Source organism: Panthera uncia (assembly GCF_023721935.1).
Source record: "Panthera uncia isolate 11264 chromosome B3 unlocalized genomic scaffold, Puncia_PCG_1.0 HiC_scaffold_1, whole genome shotgun sequence".
NCBI lineage: Eukaryota > Metazoa > Chordata > Mammalia > Carnivora > Felidae > Panthera > Panthera uncia.
Window position 1 is genome coordinate 21,649,060 of NW_026057582.1, and position 20,792 is coordinate 21,669,851.

Sequence of the window (20,792 nt, forward strand, 5' to 3'; positions counted from 1 at the left end):
AATAGACCTAAACTTCCTTTTGGTACATGAGGCTAATTATCTTGAATCATCTAAGGATTATGTCCATGCTTTTAGCTCAGAATAAATGGGCCTTTTACGATTCTATATAAAATCGTTTGTTTGGGCTTTTCTTTTGGATTTGCATACATACGTATGTGACAAATAAAATGTTAACTTGGTACCTGATACAGAAAATGATAACTAATTCATCAAATAGTCCTGTGGCATGAGGCCCTATTCTGTGGGTCCATGGTTTGAGGGATCTATGTGGACCACCTAGACTCTGGCAGCATTCATGATCCCTTCTTTGCCCTTGATCCCACAGTTATCCTCAATTACAGTGTTTTCACTGGTCTTCCCACTTCAATACTTATGCCATTCTCATCTGTTCTCCACATGGTGACCAGAGTATCTTTGAGAAATACATATAAAACCTTTGATTTTAAATCTTTGATTGCCGTGTAATGGTACTTAAAGAAATCCCAGATCCAGATCCCACCTCTGGATATCACTGTATTCACTTCCCCCCCCTCCCAGTTCATTGTGTGGAAGTCATGGGCCTTCATACAATTCTTCAAACACACTAAACTTTCTCACTTCTGCACCTTCACACAAGTCTGGTACATCAGCCCCAGACCACCATCTCCTGCGCCCCCTTACCTCCCACTTCCTCATCCTCCACTCATAAGTTTCTGCCTGGCCAACTCATACTCGACATTCAAATATTGCTTTAAATATCACCTCCCAAGGGGGCCTCCTCTGGACCTCTAATCTGAATTTAATTATATCCTGTTCTTCTTACAGTACTCATCATAATTCTTCATTATGTTATATTCTGTGTAGTTTATTTGGCGCCTTTCTCTTCTGCAAGCCTGAAGGTTTCATAACTTCATACCTCAATATTTTGTTGCTCTTTGACCAGTGCATACTAAGTACCCAATAAATTATTGTTGCATGAATGAATGATTGGGGGGGGGGAGGAAAAAAGCAAAGTGTTGTGTAAGTGGTTAGAACACATTCAAGAGAAAACAATTGCAATTTCACTATTATAAAAAAATACATTAAAGTATCTGTTTTTAATCTAATTAATAAATTACTTGAAGTTAAAATTCATTCCCATTTTCAGCTAAGATTTGGGTACAAGGACACATTCATACAGTCCATGAGGAGAGGGCCTTATTCTCTATTCACGTAGTTTATGTATTAAATATTTGTTGAATGAGTAAGGGAATTAGTGTAATCATTATGGAATGCAGTGTAGCTAAGTGTATTTAAAAACATCAAATTGTTTTTATTGACCCAGTATTTCCACCTAAGAATTTGTCGTAAGGAATAGTCCTAAACATATAAAAGTTTATATATTTAAAGATATTCTCACAGTGTTATTTATAGAAGTAAAACATTGGAAACCACCTAAATGCCGAATAAAGTAATAGCTGAGGAAAGCATAGTTTATCCACTCGATAGTAAATGAGTAACACAAGCTAAAGGTTAGGATAATATACAGACTTCAAAAGTGCTTAGAGTATTAATGTAAATAAATGAAGAACACAGTTTTAGAACATGTATAAATCCTATCCACAGGAAAAAAGACTAGAAAGAAATATGTCATGCTGGTACAGCCATGGGTGATTTCCTTCTGTCTCTTTTTTAATGCTTTCATATTTTCTTTAACATGCACATATTTTTTTTACAATTAAATTGTTGTATAACATAGCTTGTATATTGACGTTCAGTTTCATTTTCGGTATATTTAAATGAATCCCAATCCTTACATTTTGTAATCATTGAACTGACTTTGTTTTAGGATGACGGAATCTTTGCTGAGAGTTCCCATGCTCGTAGGTTAGACCACTCCCCGTCTTGGCCTGATCGCGGTCACTTCCTGTCTAGTCCACGATTTTCACACTTGAATTGTAAGTAATGAAGTCCTGTACCAGTTTTTAAATTGGATTTAAGGAAAGGCAACTCATGGAGAGATTAAAGTGTAAGGCAACCACATGATAGTAATATTCATGTTAGGAGTTTGAAGAAATTGTTATTATGAATCATACATGTAACATTTATATTACCCAATTTACTAAAAAGTGTATGGAATCCCTTCTTTTTAGTCCTTACACTTTTCAGAAAAACTTACAATGAATCGCCAAAGGTAATAATTTTACTTAAACACATATTTGTACGTGGAGGTTTCTGGTAACTGTGGAAGAGTGGGTAAAGGAAGTTAGGTAATATTATTATAAAATTCAAGTCATCAAAAAGTAGAAAATCTTTTCATAGAACTAATCAGAAATATATAATCTTGTGCAAAGAATAAGGATACTAATTTGGTTACTGGCTGGATTTCATTCTGTGAATATCCTGTAAATGTGTATAAAATGTTATCAATGTCAGTAAGGTGTGAATCTGTTGACCCAGGATACTATCCACACCATTTCCGCCTCTTCTTCCTTACTATACTTATTCTTCAAGTCCCAGCTTGTATGTCATGTCCTTAAAGAAGCCTTTGGAACCTACAGGTTTAAGTATGGTGTCTGTTAAAAGTGCCCATAATGTATTAAAGTTTTCCTTTAAAACCCTTCTGATTTATTTTTTTTATCTGAGTGACTTTGTGTTTAGTGATTAATCTCTTCATCAAAGTGTGAATTCCATGACAGGAGTGATGTCTGTTTTGTTCACCACTGTTTCCTCAGTGCCCTACATAGTACTTGGAACATAGTAAATGCTCAGTTAATTAGATGAATGAGTATATGACTCTTTTTTTTAAGTCCACTTTTATCTAAACTATTGGATCTCAAATGCTATTTCATGGATTCTTATTTAGATAATCATTTAGCTCCTCAGTTTACCACAGGCATAGAGTTTGTATATTAAATCTGACAACTCTGTCATTTAAAAAATGCAGGTGCTATAAAATACAATACCAAAATAAGCCACAAAGAAGTAGGTCAGATCCAAAAGTGATCACTCTCATTTTTGCTGATTTATATTCATGCATTCATTGAATAAATATTTATCAGTTTCTGATAAATGGTTTGGTTTTCATTATATGATTATTATTTTATTCTAGAGACTGAGCATCTTCTCTTTCCTGTCCTAACCATTTTACCAAGTGATTTTATATAGCTGCATAAAATCCCTGCTGTTCTAATCTGGCAGCTGCCCTCCAATATGGATTGTATCTCGGGGCGCCTGGGTGGCTCAGTTGGTTAAGCATCCAACTTCAGCTCAGGTCATGATCTCACGGTTCATGGTTTTGAGACCAGCATCGGGCTCTGCGCTGAAAGCTCAGAGCCTGGAGCCTGCTTCAGATTTTGTGTCTCCCTCTCTCCCTGCCCCTCCCCTACTTACTCATTTTCTCTCTCTCTCTCTCTCTCTCAAAAAAAATAATAAACACTAAAAAAATTTTTTTTTTAATTTTTTTTTTTTTTCAACGTTTTTTATTTATTTTTGGGACAGAGAGAGACAGAGCATGAACGGGGGAGGGGCAGAGAGAGAGGGAGACACAGAATCGGAAACAGGCTCCAGGCTCCGAGCCATCAGCCCAGAGCCTGACGCGGGGCTCGAACTCACGGACCGCGAGATCGTGACCTGGCTGAAGTCGGACGCTTAACCGACTGCGCCACCCAGGCGCCCCAACACTAAAAAATTTTTAATAAAAAAATATGGATTGTATCCCAAGTTGATTATAGTACCTCAGAATCTGATATACACATAGGCCAAATTTTTTATGTTTCATATAAAGAAATGGAAAATTTTCCTCAGGTCTGTTTCACGTACATAAACATGGAGGAGAGGAGAGTAGGGACAAAGCACCAGCAAACATCATAGTATCCCACCCATTAAGACATTCAGGAGCTTGGAGATAAATCAGCACCATGGTATGAGCACAGAGGTCAGTATTCTGCTATTTAATTTCGCCATGATGACTTTCCTAAGACTCCATGGAAAGGCACCTAGAAAGTAGTGGTTGGGAGACATTGTGGGAAAACATCAAGATTTTTAGATTTTATTAAATATTATGACAGGCAGTGAAAGAAACTACATCCAGCTTTTTACTCAGTAGCATTTCAAGACCAGTGGTGGTCATTTCTCTGTGAGATATTCCTCACAGGAAGCCATAGGTTTTATATAAATATACTGGCTCAAAAGGAAGTAAAGTTAAATAAGAATGGGAAAAATATCATTGAATACATAACTTGGATATGAAAATACATATTATAGTCTCTGTTGTAAAATCTGACTGAAAAATTTAGCTTAAAAAGTAAACCTCTTCATTAACTTATTGTTAACTTATTTTATTTATTTTTTTTAAACGTTTATTTATTTTTGAGACAGAGAGAGACAGAGCATGAACATGGGAGGGGCAGAGAGAGAGGGAGACACAGAATCTGAAACAGGCTCCAGGCTCTGAGCTGTCAGCACAGAGCCCGACGCGGGGCTCAAACTCACAGACCGTGAGATCATGACCTGAGCTGAAGTCGGACGCTTAACCGACCAAGCCACCCAGGCGCCCCAATTTATTAATTTATACTTTTATGCTTTACTATTCCTCTTTTTGACAAGCCTGTTTTATGATTTTCCTCTCTTCCTACCTGCATGCTTTCAAGAATGCTTTTAAAAATTTAATCATAGGTGCCTTATTGTTAATAACTTTCAGTGGTTGAATTGAACTTATTTCTAGAAATCATAGTTCTTCTTATTTACTTTTCTGATGAACTTTGAAATTTCTGTGTTTTTCACAATGTGGTATTTTAGATCACCCTGAATGCTTCTCCATTTTTATAGCACAATTTCAGCTTAGTTATAGAAATTGTCCTATAATTTTTCTTTAACCTCCTTTTAAACCTCCAAAATTGAAGAGGAGAGATCTCAAGACCAACAAAGAGAAAAATGAGCCTATAATAAATTGATCACACAGAGAACAGAATGTGTCTTTTAAAATAGCATTAATGTCCTCAGAGATAGAAAATATTACATCCATTAAAAAGAAGAACAAGATGCTATGAAAAAGGAACACAATATAAGAGGTCTCAGAAATTTAAAATATGGGGGGGGCGCCTGGGTGGCTCAGTCGGTTGGGCGTCCGACTTCGGCTCAGGTCATGATCTCGCGGTTCGTGAGTTCGAGCCCCGCGTCGGGCTCTGTGCTGACAGCTCAGAGCCTGGAGCCCGCTTCTGATTCTGTGTCTCCCTCTCTCTCTGCCCCTTCCCTACTCGCACCCTGTCTCTCTCTCTTCTCAAAAATAAATAAACGTTAAAAAAATTTAAAAAATAAAAAATAAAAAATAAAATATGGGGACACCTGGGTGGCTCAGTTGAGAATCTAACTCTTGATTTCAGCTAGGTCATAATGCCAGAGTTGTGGGATCGAGCCCCACGTTGAGCTTTGCACTGAGCATGGAGCCTGCTTGAGATTCTCTCTGTCTCCCTCTGCCCCTCTCCCCCCACTCAAAAAGAAATTTAAAATATGAAAAACCAGAAAGGTGGAAAACAAAGTTGAAGCCACAAAGAAAATAGAAGAAAAAGAATGGGACTGTAGGAAAGAAAAGATATTTAGAAAATCCATTCCAGAAGAATAGTACCTGGTTAGTGAGGGTCTTGAGAGGAGAAAACAACAGCCTGGAGTAGGAAGGTTAGAAGGGCCCACCCAACTGTCATCCTGAGATTTTTCTTCACCCTCTTCTTGTGCTGATGCCCAAGTTTCTCAGAACACATGCATCCTCTGTTTGTCTCAGTTCTTTCTTTTGTGGTTAGCACATCAAAGAAAGAAAAGGGAGGTAACTGCTTTCATTCTTTGTACTTCAGAAAATAGATTTCTTCTATTCGCCCTTGAAGAGACTTTGGCTAGCTATAAAATTCTGGGTTGAAAATGACTTTCCTTCTGAAGTCATTGTAGTATTCTCTTCCAAAATCTAAATTGCTGTTGAAAAACATTGTCTTTTTCTTTTGACCCCACTCCTCAGAAGCGATCTTCTCCACCATCACTACCACCCAACCCCCAGCCCTGGGACCTTTTAGGATCTCTTGTTTAACCCCAGTGAGTTTTGTGATGATTTGCCTCCCTGCAGGTCTTACTTTATTTGCCTTTCTAGCTATTTGATGGGTGGGCCCTTTTAATCTGGACACTCATGTTCAGTTCTCTCAGATTGATAGCAGAAAGGAAAGATTCCATCAGGAAAATCTTTAGGAAATAAACAAACTGTTAGGTTATTTGATTCAGTTGAGCACTTAGAAGAAAAACTACTGAAAGACATATGGCAGATCTCATTGAGCAATTAGAAATAATTAATGATGGTCTCAGAGAAAGAGCAAATAAAAAAAAAAAAACAAAAATAAAAACATAGGTCAAATAATAACTCCAGGGGGAAAAAATGGGCAAGAAAAGAAACATTGTCATAGTATACTTATTAGGTTTGTGTGAGCCATGTTTACGTAGTCATGATATTATAAATACTACTGACACAACTAGAAGTTCAAATGTAACTATATAAGGAGGATGGGGTGAAGGGAAGTGGATGGGTGTGAATAAGTCTAAAAATGATAAATCAGAAAATAGCAATATAAGCTGCTTTTTCTTACAAAAATTGAAGTAAATACAGAAAATAAAGCTAAAAGAGTTGATTGTGGTTGACTCTGGGGTGCAGGATTGTGGGACTGGGAGGGAGGAGGTAAGAGGCTGCTGTCTTCCTGTGTGGCCCTTTGGTGCTGTTTGATAGGTGTATGTACACTTTGGCTAAAAAGGCATCTTGTAAAAATAAAATGCTACTGAGAACACCCCAGCTTTTATGTCTGACTAGCAAGTATTCGATTTTCTTGTTAACTTCTAAATGGAACATGAAAGCTGGGGGTTGGAGTTTAGAGCAGTTTAGACCTGTATAGAGATGTAAGGAGTAAATAACTGTAGGTGCTGAGGCAGACATGAGTTTATGAGCCCACAGAACAGGCTCCTTCTTACTCAAGTTGGGATTTGTACTGGATGAGGCCCTTTTGTCTATGCCGTAGATGCTAAGGCATTCGTTCTGCTGACTTAGGTGCCCTGTCAAACTGTGACCAAACTAAAGCATAGAATCACTGACCATGGAAAAAACAAAGGAAATGGGAAAATACTGCATAATTTGTGGTCTCTGAAACGATCCAGCATTAATGAAAGTTTGTTTTAAGTAGTAATTTATGTCAGCTTTGTGTAGTTCAGGTCAATTCAAGAAAAGGTAGATTCCTTCTGCCAGGAAGAAGGGAAGAAATGTATAAATTGTAAGTTTATATTACCATTGGAAATAGGAACACAGAAATCCATTATTTAGAGCCATGATTACTACCAAATTTATCCTGGCTGGCTACAAGTGATGGCCGTGGTTCAGGACACTCTTTTAGAAGGCTTGGATTCCATTACCTTCAGCCTCTAGGACAGTGGGGGCTTAGAAAGAGAGACTTAATAATGCCAGCTTTTGAAACTGTCATTTTTACTTTTTATAAGTAGTGACTGACCACTAGTCTCCATGTATAGCTCCTTTTAGGCTAAAGGAACACAGCTCTCAAGACAGGGCCCTTACTCTTGGGGCCAGGACTAGACTGGATTTGAGGGAGGACTATAGTAATCTGATGATTTCTCGAAATCTCGAGTCCTTTGGGATTAAAATGCCTAATGTGTGTGGAGTTCGTACTAAATTTTAAAAATAAATGCAGATTTCAAATTTTCTGGAATTCTAAAACTGTTATAAATAATGTTTATTAAAATAAACAAACCCCAAAGAAAGGACTATGATTTTTCATGGGGGAGGGGGGAATGTTACAGGATTTTGTTGTGAATCTTACATATTAATTTAACTTGATATTCTTAAAAAAGCAAATCAATGAAAGTTGCTAAAAGGAAGTATCTCTCGCTTTCTTACTTCAGTTTACATTGCTATGAAAAGAAAAGTTATTATTCTCAGTTTGCGTTTTGAGATGCCTTTAGTGGGAGTTTAAGTCCCTCCAATGAAAAACAATTTATCTACAGCAAGAAAAGCACACTCTTTTCACTTCTGTGTTGTACTTCAGGATCCACTGGCTGTGAACTGCCTCGTATGTAGTCTGTCCTCAGCCTTGCAGAATAAAATACCAAAGATCTGTGGTATTAACAATGTGGGGTTACTGGGTGCCTGGGTGGCTCAGTCTGTTAAGCTACCGACTTTAGCTCGGGTTGATCTCACAGTTTGTGAGATGGAGTCCCACATCACGTCGAGCTCTGTGCTGAGAGTGTGGAGCCTGCCTGGCATTCTCCCTCTCCCACTCTCTCTACCCCTCCCCTGCTTGAATGCTCTCTCTCTCTCAAAATAAATAAGTAAACATTTTTTTTAAATGTGGGGGTACTGATAAAGGTAAAAAAAAGTTTCTTGTCCATTAAAAGATTTATTTCATGGAAGCACAACTTTTTTGTCTCTCCATTTTATAGGTTCATTTTATGTGATGGTGATTTTTGTATGTGAGACAATCTTTTCACTAACTAGTCAGGTGTCAGATATTTTTAAATAACTGAGTTCTGATTATAATGATGTACAGGGTACTCTGTAGATGCTGTCTAGAAAGCAGCCAGAAAATTGCCAGTTGACTGTCTCTTAAAGATCCCATAAGTATATTCACTTCTTCAAACAATATTTACTAAGAGGTTATGTAAGAGGCTCTCTGTTGGCTTGGGGGGTATACAGTAGTGAACAAGACAGAAATGGTCACCTCTCTCATAGAAGAAACAGTGGTGGCAAGTAAACAATTTAAAATGGTGATTGGTGCTGTGAAGGTAAAATGAGAGGAAAGCGCCTGGAAAACAGGACTGCTTTAGATCAGTGATTAGGAGAGTCCTTTCCGAGGAGGTTACAGCTGAGCTGGAGCCTGAGTAGCAAGAACCAGCTGAGCTGAAATTGGGTGGGAAGAGTTTTCCTGAGAGAGGGAGCAATAAATATGAAGGCCACAGAGAAGAAAAGGGGTATGGTCTTCTAGAGAGTTGGAGCATTGAGTGAGGGGGTCTGGGGGAGAGAGAAAGGAAAGGTAAAGTTCCACGGGAGCCTTTTTGCCACAGTCCCATGTTTGGATTTCATTCTCAGTTTCCTGGGAGGCTGTTGGAGGATGGAGGTGATGGGTTATGTGGGAGAGTGACATAATCTGATTGACCTTTTGGAAAGATAATTCTGGTTGTGGTGGTGTGGGGAAGGGGATACAGTGAAAATGGGAAGAGAGAAAATGGTGGCTTGGGCTGAGGCGATAGTAATGGAGATGTGGTGGGAAGCCTGAGAACTAGGGTGAATTTGGGAGGGAGAATCTTCAGTATTTACTCTTAAGTTGGATGGGGAGAGCAGACAGGACAAAGGAAGGAGGGAACTAAGGTTTGAGAAACCAGGGTTGGAGGGGAGGAGTATATCAGTTCCTAAGAAGGAGAAAAGAAGGAATGGGCAGGTATCAGAGATTGGAAATCAGGCAGGCAGATTTCCCTTACGTAGTTAGACATGCCTATCTGGAGCTCAGAAGGGAGGTAAGTAGGTAGTAGGAAAACAGTATACCTAGATTCCAGATCTAGTCTCAGTTTGTGTAACAAAGAAGATTCTGTAAAAAGAAGGCCCTGAACATTTCTCCCTCCAAAATTCTGTGTGTGCTTTGTATTGTTATATATTGACCAAACATACATCTTCCACTCTCAGATACTCTTCAGATCCCTCCCAAATTAAATCATATGAATAAATGTTTTCCAAAATACAGTGAACTTATTACGTTTATTCCTACACTGAAGGTCTGTTAGTCCTTGTAAAGTTTACAAAAAACTAGATCAGATACAATGATTACTTACAATTTTGTCAGCCCAAGGATTTTATTCGTTTAGGTTTATTTTTGTCTTTTCTCTTGCCTTTCCAGCATTTACCAAAAGAACAGTTACTCCAGATTCACCTTCAATCAAGGAAGATGCCAGCAGTTTACCAATGGATGGGACAAGTCCACAGTCTAAAAAGGAGGAATATGAAAGCAAAAAAAGCAAAATGTAATTCGTTGCTCTACATGAGTGTTTCACAAATAATAGCATATCTGTCCTTGTTGCAGTCTGGCCTGGATTATCAAGCAGACGTATCTACAGCTTCTGCTCTTTAGCATTGCCAAACACTGACTAAAATAACACCATACTTGGTCTTTGGAAATTATAGAAGTTAAACTAATCCAAGTAATATCAGCTCATGAATGGCATACAACTAACTTATTGGCAACTTATACCAGCCGAGAAACAGATATTTTTCACTTTGCATTTTCCTTTTTCAGGCATGGTCAGCCAGTTTTTGAACCAAAATTTGGATATATAATTGGGATGTTTTAATAATTACTGGCCAAACAGGAGGGAAATGAGTTCCCCTCGAGGCAGAAGTTGTCAGCACTTTCGACTCAGGGAGTGTTTATATACAATCGATTTTTAAAAATGCTTGCTCCCTAATAAATTATCATGTGTTATAACATGTCATGGAGATATGCATATATAATACCAGACGGTCTGCTTTATAAACGCTCAGGATTGTTACATTCATCATCCCAGCAGTCTGTTAGTACATGCAGTATCTTAAAATTTTATTCCCAATCATCCATTTTTAATAGCAATAAAGAATTTACAAGTGATACCTGAATTGTAGAACACTGTAAAGAATTCATAGCACAACTTATTTATTTATCTTTTTGTGGCCAAATGTCTCACTGCAATCACTTTGTCATATTCTGGACCATCATTGGCTTTACTCTCACCAGACTCAAAGTTCCCAGAGTCCTGTGTCATGAGATTTACTCCGCAAGAGTTCTCTCATGATTCGGTACTATCTACTTCAGCATCTCAGCCTTCTTTGACATCAAAGTGTTTTTAAGAACTTATGCTCTTTACATGCTAATCTACCAGTGGAGAAAGATTTCTAATGATGCTAATGAAAGGTAAAACATCCAGGAGCTAAATCCCACTGGGTCATGATGGAAAATTCTTCGTAGGGACAAGGGCAATAAAGCAATGCCTTCGTAATTACATTTGTGCTCTTTAAAGTGTACTTGCTTATTCTCATATTTGTGAAGATGCTTCTATTTCCACCACCATGTCTTACTAACTTACTATATTTGAATGTCCAGAGCAAATGACACTCTTTGTTTATAAACTTGATTGGAAAGGCTACTACAGAGAACGGAGATCTTTGTCTCAAAAGATTACATAATACAATCTCCATAAGCTCTGAGAGTACAACCATGAGTTTTACCATTTATTCATGACAAAAATCTTGTATTGAGTTCCTACTATGGGATAGTCATTGCGCTAAGAGGGAAAAAAGAGACACAAACAGCTATGCATGACCCAAAGTTTATTTGGCATTAGGAATTGCATGAAAAAGGAGTGATGTGTTCAGGCTAGCTTGAGAAATTCTGCATTAGACAACATTAAACAGGTTTGGTTTTGTTTTGTCTAACCTCAGGACTTCAAGCCGTTAATGTGCTAATGAGCACTGTGGGGTTTAGTGGGAGTAGCCCTTTTTGAAGGAGCAGCTCACAATCCTGGTGTTTCTCAGAACCTATATTACACTATAGTAATACTGGGGGTATTGAGAAATTATGTCAATATTTTCATTGATGTGTTGACCAATACTATAATATTTTATCTCCTTGGATCTAAGTGACTAACTGGGAAGAAAATAAGGGACAATATTAACACATTTTATTTAAATCCTATGGATAAAAGTGAGTTAAATAGCTTTTCCCTTAATGTGTTAGTAGGAATGCCATGCACTCCATTCTTTTTTAGTAGGAATTGATTTAAACCACTCTTAGTACCTCTGTGGCCATTAAAAAAATTACACCAGGCCAGTTAGACCTGAAAGTTGAAGGTAACACAGGTTATTTACCTGGAAAATCCTTGAAAACATATTAGCTGATGATTTTATAACAGAATGGAGAGGGACCTTATGAAAGACCTTTTTTAATCTGAAAAAAATAAAGCCATTATATCATATTATTGAAGGCCTTGTGCTACTGTTGGATGAATGAAGGTGTCTGACTTTAAATATGGAACACACAAGAACTTCAAAGGCAAAGTCAACTTTTTGTGAGCAAAAATTTTGTCAAAATTCCTTGGCCCTCTGTTTATATGGAATTGAATCCAAGGACCTGTCTTCTCAGAGGATTTTTTCCTATCTCTTGCAGTCAGTCACTGTAAGCTCAAGTTGGAAATCAAAAGGAATGCTAAGGAAACACTAATAGCTTGATTTGTACATTTCAAAGCCAGCAACTGTTTTTCCTTCACTCACCCCTTTGGCAGAATAACCTGTGATATCAGCCCCATTTGAGTTGTGGTTGGTCAGCCATATTGCTTATAGTACTGGGACATTGGAAGGGATCAACCTTATTCTTGCAGTGAGCCTGGTCCAAGACTTAATTTGAAGATTGACCTTTTTGGTTTAATAATTTTGATTCTTCTGGCCATCTTTCTCCCTAAACACACTAAACTTCCATTGAAGTTACTGAAGGCCACAGAAGGGAGAAACACAGCTGGGAGAAATCTGGCTGGATGTTTTTCCCATTGGCTAAGGTTATTATTATTTCCTTGACTAGTGTCTGATTTAAAGGTTGGAAACTGGTTGGTTACATAACATCTTATGCATCCAGTTTCCCAGAATCACCGGCTTTTCTTCTTATTGTTACAGTTTACATATCTTTACTAATAAAAGATATAAATTCTATAACTTAACAAAAAAGTACACATAAGGCATTTGAATTTAAAGGTTACATAGATTAGAAGTGCCTACCTACTTAGCTAAGAAAACAAGCCTATTTTTTTTTTTTTTCATTTTCATCTTTTCAGCTATGGTTTTTGAGGCTCTGGTCAGTGGTATATGTAAGGTGTATTTACACTCATAGTAATTGTTACATTTTCTTTAATGTGTATTAAAATAGCAAATATTGTTTTAAATGGAGCCAAATTCTTACACATAATTAGATGGGTATATTTACTTAGCCAGACCCTTTTTAGGAAAGGGTTAGGAATCTCAAATTGTTTTACTCAGGTTTTGTACTATAAACCCAAATATACATCATTTAATAGCCAAGAATAGGAATGATCATTGAGTAAATTATTCCTTTTCCAAGATTCTTACACCCCCTCCTCAAACAAACTATCCCGGTATTTCCTCTTAATTTATTTTTTTAAAAAAGAAAGAAATTTGTGATGTTCATGGCCTTCAAATGAGGAAGCTGTCCTCACGAAGGCATCTGGTTTTCTTGGATCAAAACTACCATGAACCTTAAGCTGGAAAGAAAATTTGGGAAAGTTTGTATATAAAGGCATTTCATGCACCAAAGTATGATATAAAAATAGTTACATCTTTCAACTTTTAAGTTCTCAAATGTTTAGCAATAAAAACATCAGCTTATCCCTATTTGAGGAAAGAAATTTAAACCATGAAAGATTCCATTTAGTTTCATTTCCGTACAAAACACGACACATCTAATTTAAGGCTAGGAGAAATGCTTACATCTAGAAACAGAACTTTTAGATTCCAAGCCCCCAAACAAATTTCAGAGAAGTCTCCCTTGCTTTTGATTAGTAACAAAGTAAACCAATTTTTTCTGCTCTGGTGAAACCAAACCAACCTTCCAGTTCTAACCTCATCTGCCCCCAGTTTAGCTTCTCCTGCTTTATCCACACCTATGGCCCACATCCTACCTAAATCCAAACCCAACTCAGGTCATTCCTCGTGTTCCACCAGGTCAGCCTCAACTGTTGATCTTTGAAGTCTAATTACTACAACCTACTACAACGGGCAGACTGTCAGGGGTTTGGAGCACCTGCATGTCTTCCAGGGCCACCAACTGCAAAAGGATTTAAATGGCAAGTGGCTGACTACTCAGAGTTGAAAGCCTAGGAAAACTTCTGTGGCTGGGTATCTTCTGTAACACAGCTTGACTCTGACATGGTACAAAGCCATGTGACAATTGTGGATGAGAACTTGTTGCCTTGTTCTCTGCAGGAGGATACTGGATTTCTGAACATAACAGCATGTTAGTTGCCTTTCAGGAGGATAGTCAAAACAATATGTAGTCTGATGACCTCCACCTGTCAAAATGTAGAGTCTTATGCCATTGAGCATATAGATGAGAACATGAAAAGAATTCTATACTAAAATAAGAGCCATACATTAATCACCTGCAATTCTAATGATAACTTGCTATGTTTTAAGGCATTGAAGTCACTCAATTGCCATTCCAGAATGAATGCTCTTCCTCAAACTGGCAGATGCTGGACGTTCATGCCCAGACTATCTTCTGTCATCTTTCCATAGATCCCCATGATTTGACAACCTCATTTTTCATTCTTTAGTAAAGCATTTTGACTGGCATTATTTAAATTTTAAAAAGTTAACAATTTATCCTTAAATATTGGAGCTTTGTGTCAGCAGTATAAAAGATCAGAATACTGGTTTGAAGCAATATTTTTTTAAACAAAATTAGTGGATATTAAACTACCAACAGTTCAGATGTAATAATTTAAAAGTAAGAAAATATCTTATTCTGAGGGAAAGGAGGATAATATTATATGCTCATTAGTCACTAATTGACAGTGATTTAATATTTTCTTAAAATGGTTTTTTTTGTTTTTTTTTTTTGTTTTTTGGGGTTTTTTTTGTTTTAATTAACAAGTCCTGGGGCATCTGGGTGGCTCAGTCAGTTAAGTATCTGACCGTTGATCTCAGCTCAGGTCTTGATCTCAGGGTGGTGAGTTCAAGTCCCATGCTGGGCTTTGTGCTGGGTGTGAAGCCTACTTAAAAAAAAAGAAAAAGGACAAGTCTAAATTTTATAGTATCAGGTTTTCCATCAAATTACGGTTTCCTTTTGTTTGTTTTTATTTTCTTACAAATTTTCCATTTTAGAGTCAGTTGTATTTTTTAATCATTTGAAGCCACCAAGAGCTCAAATGGCTTTTAAAACACTTGGCCAACAAGATGAAAATCTTTACTTTGAGACAGTGCATCTCCCTTTGTTCTTGAAATACTCTATTTCAATTGGAAATATTTCCTCCAATTGTCTGTCTGTCTCTCTCTCTCTCTCTCTCTCTCTCTCTCTCTCTCTCTGATTTCTTTCTCTGGAATCCATAGTCATTTCCTCAAGAATCTTTGAAAGCACCTTTATGTCCTTTACTTGGGCCAGCCTGTGGACTGGAGTAATGCTGGTCCTGTGCCTGCATTTCAAGACATCAGAATAATGGCAACCATAAAGAGTTAGTGAGATTAGTAATTAACTGATCATTTTTTTCCTAATGAAGTAGGCTGGTCTGTTAACCAGGGGTAAAAATGCTTCTTTTGGTAAAACAAGATGGTTCCTCTTCATCCTTTTGTGATTGTGCACAGCTTTTTTTCAGAGCAGTATTTATATGTACTTCATATATCAGAAGAACCTATTTATGTCACCTAATTTTTACCTGAAAGCCGAAAGAGCAATTCCCAAAATGTGTCACATTGCACATAGAATTTAAAATCTAAGTTTCTAATATATCCCCTTTATAAGGGTTTGGTGTTTTGTTTTGGTTTGGTTTTTTTGGTTTTTGGTTGTGTGTTTTTTTTTTTGTTTTGTTTTATTTGTTTTTTTTTTTTTTGCCAGCACTTGAAGCCAGCTATTATCAGATCATACTGCATAACTCGTATTCAGTGTTATCCCTAGGGTAGTGGTAATGCTAGTTTAGATTTTGTTTGTCCATTATTGCTGAGCACTTAGCTGGATAAGGGAATGAAGGATGGCAGGAGTTCTGTAAAATGATATGAACACAGAGGAAGCTGGGTTGCCTTCAACAACACACATTTTAAACTGTTTACTTGAGAGAAAGAACTGCAGTAGCACTGCATCCTTTATCTGATGCAGGGTCCTGGAAAGCGGCGTTGTGCTAAGTGGAGAAGTGCTGTGAACTTGTGCCCTATTAAGTCCCCTTTCTGAGGCACGTTGCACTAATCTTTAATGTTCTTTGTGGACTGCTTTCTGGCAGTTTGGATCTGGATGGAAAGTGTCCTCCTTTCAGATATTTTTCAGTCAGAGTGCCCTGTGCTTGTCTGTCATTTGGGATTTTCATTTTATTTATGCTGTCGTTAAGCCCACCGTGAGTGAAGATACAGGCTTGATTTATGGCTTAGCATTCTGAAAACTTCCCATCATACTGAACCTCAGCTGTCAGTTACCAGAAATCAGGCAGCCATGGCAGTAAAGCCATCTAATATGGTGGCTTTGGGGAGGTTGGGCAGTTTAAAAGATGTTTGGAGAGACCTAGTGAGTTTGGCTTTTTTTTTTCTTCTGAGCAGAATAAAATAGATGCATCAGTTCTAACGAGGCACTTCCTGCCCAGAGTCACTGGCAGAGCAGTCTCCTCCCAACAGCTGCAAGCTTGAGAGACCTCATGCTGCTGGCCAAGGTTCATTCTGTGCTTTGACTAAGACCACAGCCAATAAAGCCAATGTGTACCGTGGAAAGACTTTCCCATTTTTTCCATTGGAGAAGGCTTTTGTGAGGTTAGTTTGACTGTTGCAAATTAACAGTGGTGGTCGTTGCTCATTTTTTTAATTTTAACTGCATGTAAACCTACTGATTAGATTCCATTGAGAACAAATCATAGTTTTCTGTAAGATACGTACCCTTTTGTCCAGTATTCCTTCAACCCCTGGTTCTCAAAATGTGGTTCTCAAGCCAGCAGTGGCAACAGCACCTGAGAGCTGGTTAACTACAAATTCTCAGGTCGGGAATAGGTGTATTCCTCTCACTGGTTTCAAGAGTAGAACTAGTATTAGATTATGAAAAGGGTGTGAACTTCTTTAGGGCTGAGTTCTGATCCTCCCATCCTCCCATCCTCCCTCCCTTTCTTTCCATCCTCCCAGGTTACTTGGAAGCAACTGGATTTGGGACATTGGTTCTATGTTACCATTTCACATGCAGTTTTGTTTTGTCTATACCAGCATCTCACAGCCATCCACACTGTGTTTCAGAGTAACATTTCCAGACTCTGACATTGTCATCTTTAAAAAGATTTTGGTGTAATGACCACTGCTAAGTCTCATCCATCTTTCCCTCACTGTCTACGACTGAGATGTGGGATTTAATGTATCATTCCATCTCTCAGTCCTTGGAAGACTAACAATGGCCATATGTAATTTGTCTTGGCCTTTTATCTTACATGTTGTACCTCTCCCCCTATTATATATGACTGATAATTTGAAATATTTGTTTGAAATTGAGTTGCTTCCCCTTCTCATTTGCTTAGGAATGGACTAAATTGAAATCTACACAGAATTCTCCCAATTGTAAAGTATGTTAACTAAATCTTCTCAAGAACTCAATTTCTGAGCAATTGATTTAAATATTATAGTGTGTCTTACATTAAGGAAAGTTTTTCTGAAAGAGTGATTATTTATTGAGCAACTACAGTGGATAGGCCCCATATCAGAGTCTTTGCAAAGCCCCCACTCCAGCTAATTGCAGCAACTGAAATGTACAATTCTTACAATAAATAGCAATATCAAGTAAATTAAGCAAACAGCATAACCCTTTAAACTGTGTTTAAAATATCAATTAGGGGCACTTGGGTGGCTCAGTCAGTTGAGTGTCCAGCTCTTGATTTCTGCTCAGGTCATGATCTCACAGTCATGGGATCAAGCCCCATGTCAGGCTCTACTCTGGGAGTGGATACTGCTTGAGATTCTCTCTCTCCTCCCTCTGCCCCTCCCCTGCTTGTGCACATACACTCTTTCTTTTTAAAAAACAATGAAAATGATAATAAAATATCTTCAATTCTTTTATGGTTTAGACTTTTTACCAACTAATCATATAGATAATTAAAAAAAAAGCTTACATAAATATACAAATGCAGTTTATTATACCTTTTGTGATCTGTTTAGAAAAACTTTCCACTGTTGAACAGGGACTGTGCCTACAACATATTTAACATTCATAAGTTACTCTGCATTGGTGGCCTTCTACCCAAGAAATTATTTCCATCAATTCAAATGTGTATCTATTTTTTTAAATTCATTCATGCAATGTGAACCTATTATATCTTGTTTCATTGGTCAGAAAAGTCTTCTGTATGTATTGCCAATCTTAACCTTGTAATTTTTAAGAATTTAAATATAATTCCTTTATTTGGTTCACTGATAAATTTGATTAGCTGGGTGTATATGTTTAAATATACAAATATTTCATAATTCCTAGTTACCAATTATAATAGTTACATAATACACCATTTGAAATTGATACAACTAAACTTACATACTCATCCAGACTTGCATATGCTAAACTTTCATTTCCCATCAACATTTTGCTATTTGTTTCCCTTCTCAGAAAAGGGAATGAAATTGAACTTTTTTAAGAAAGCAGGTGAAAAATTGTATGTATTTAGATCACATCGAATAATATAGGAAGACAGCCAAGACCCTTACATTATCCTTGATCTCTTTTGAGTGTAAACACTAAAGGTGAAGTATCAGTTTGGACACAGCCATACACCATCAAAATGATCCTTGTTTTCATATTTTGCTTTTGGGCAACGTTTACTTTCCACAAACAAGGATCTTGTGAATATGTGAAAATTTACCATTTGTTGGGCACTACATAAAGCTTAGATTCAAATTCTCAGAACCGTTACCGAAGATGGGCTGAGCTTCTCATAGACAGATCTCATGTGAGAACAATCCAGTTCTGGAGCTACTGAGATCCAGATGTCCAACTGAACAGCTGCCATCCTCTGTCTGCAGTAACCTTGGGATCACTGACCATGTGTTATGCATTTCTTATCCTGACGCCCATGATTGAGGTCAGATGTTCTCTACCCTTAATTTTACCCTTTGGGACTCTATATTTCTCAGTGGGATGTACAGTCACAGACACTGGTACCACAGAGCAACTAGAGAAAAACTTTCCCATGCAGTGTTCATATAAGTAGATGTTCTGGCTAAATTTCCATTACCTTTAAATATTTAGTGTCTATTTCTCTTCTCAGAGAGTGATTACAAGTGAACCGGAAACAACATAGGCATATAAAGGAGAGTAACTTAATTATCTTCCAGGGTCTGTAACCCCAGAGTTATATGTTGAGAGCGTGGATGTGAAAGGAATCTTGTTTGGTCCTTCTACATGTGCAATCAACACATTTGAAACTTACCAGCTTTCCTAATGTGGTAACTGAAGCTTATCAGAGTAGCAACTACCTGAGTGAAATCTATGCTTATTTTGATACCGATCTCAACACAACTTTATACAAATGTTTGATCGATTTTACAAAAGCAACATTGTCTTTTACCAAACAGAGTAATTACTTACCTTTTGCTGGTAGCATCATGACCGCTAATTCCCACATTACCCTTAACTTGGGTGAAGAGCCATTAGGTAATGTTTGGAATCCAGGTAGGATCTGGGAAGGTCAGACCAAAGTAAGTTATCACCACTTTAGTATTTGCAGTGCATTTTTCAAATTACCAGCCAAAGGTCTAATATCCAAAACAATGTGTGTAATTTGGAACCAAGATTCAGTTTTTAATTGTTATTTTGATAACATCATAGATTGAACATCTCCCCAATTCTTTAAATCAGTGTGAATCCAGAATCAATATCTTTGAAAGGTATATAAAAATTTGTCATATCAACCATTGGTACCTAGAAAGCATGTTTATTTGAGGTAGTATGTATAGATGCTATCAAAATAATTATATTTCTAAATGTAAGATGCTTCACTAGAGAAGAAGGCACTGTGTTTTACCTAGCAAGGGAGCTGACATATTGTAAGTGTTTAAAATGCATTCAGTAACTTGACTAACCACCCCACACTCTCAATCATTTTTCTCTGCAATAAGCAAAGGTGTTTATTAACATCTTGATAGCCAAATTTGCAATGTCTTTCAGCACTTAACAGACCATTTCCCTGATTGTATTCATGAAAATTCAATCACAGTGTTATTCTTGGAATTTCTGCCTAAGGGTTTAAACAATGCCTCAGTACTTTGAATGGCAAGGATATCACACTGATCAGATAACATCCCTATGTCACCAATATTAGTGACTAATTTCCTACACATGAAATGTGCTGATTTTCCCATACCGGATATCAGTAAAATATCTGTGTTATCATGGCATACACCATCTCCCTTGTGTTTGTGTAAGTGTGCTTTGAGGCCTGAGTATGTGTTGGCCATCATATTTGTGGATTTTTATAGAGATTCCTGTCATCACCACGTGTTTCACCAGGACTTTTCCACCAGATGGTTTATATGGAACAAAATCCCTGAGATTGCAATGTTGGTCCCTTAAATCCCAAATTGATTTTGCAACGTAGTATTTTATTAACATCAATTGCTCCATCATTGTTGACTTCAATATTATCTTCCGGAAGCTGTGCTTCACCCGCTATACGTTAGAGCAAGTAAATTTTTGCTGGGCCTTCTAGGCCTTACAATATCCAGCCAACTTGTGGCTTCTTGTGGTTTTGTTGCCTATTCAGTCCCAAAAGCATTCCTTTATTTCTGGACATTTGGCTTGAGAAATTTGCTTAGTTCGTATGCCAATTTCTTGTCAGTTGGCAATTTATTTGCTGACTTGGGCTAAGTATCTGCTATAAAATCACTTAGAATTGTGTACTTCCATCCTTCTTTGTCTTTACTTTTAGTACTTCCCTCCTATGCACACTGCCATTGCCATCCTTGCTCCCAAAATGATGTTTGGCACATTTGGAAGTTTAGGTAGAAAAGTTTGCGATTCCCCAGGTCTGGTATCTTCGGCTGTTTTGTGATGTTT

General features: G+C 37.4%; 1 protein-coding gene across 6 annotated transcripts in view; it reads left to right on the forward strand.

Moving 5' to 3' along the window:
• Positions 1 to 13,057, forward strand: part of CEP128 (centrosomal protein 128) — a 385,312-nt gene extending 372,255 nt beyond the window's left edge. For 5 of the 6 annotated variants that reach the window (XM_049612400.1, XM_049612398.1, XM_049612402.1 and 2 more), the window contains 2 exons: positions 1,808 to 1,916; positions 9,882 to 13,057. In XM_049612400.1, coding sequence (XP_049468357.1) covers positions 1,808 to 1,916; positions 9,882 to 10,009 — 237 coding nt within the window. In that variant the 3' untranslated portion in view covers positions 10,010 to 13,057. The remainder of the gene's footprint in view (positions 1 to 1,807; positions 1,917 to 9,881) is intronic. The other variant, XR_007453647.1, reaches the window with a different exon arrangement.
• Positions 13,058 to 20,792: the final 7,735 nt, after the last annotated feature.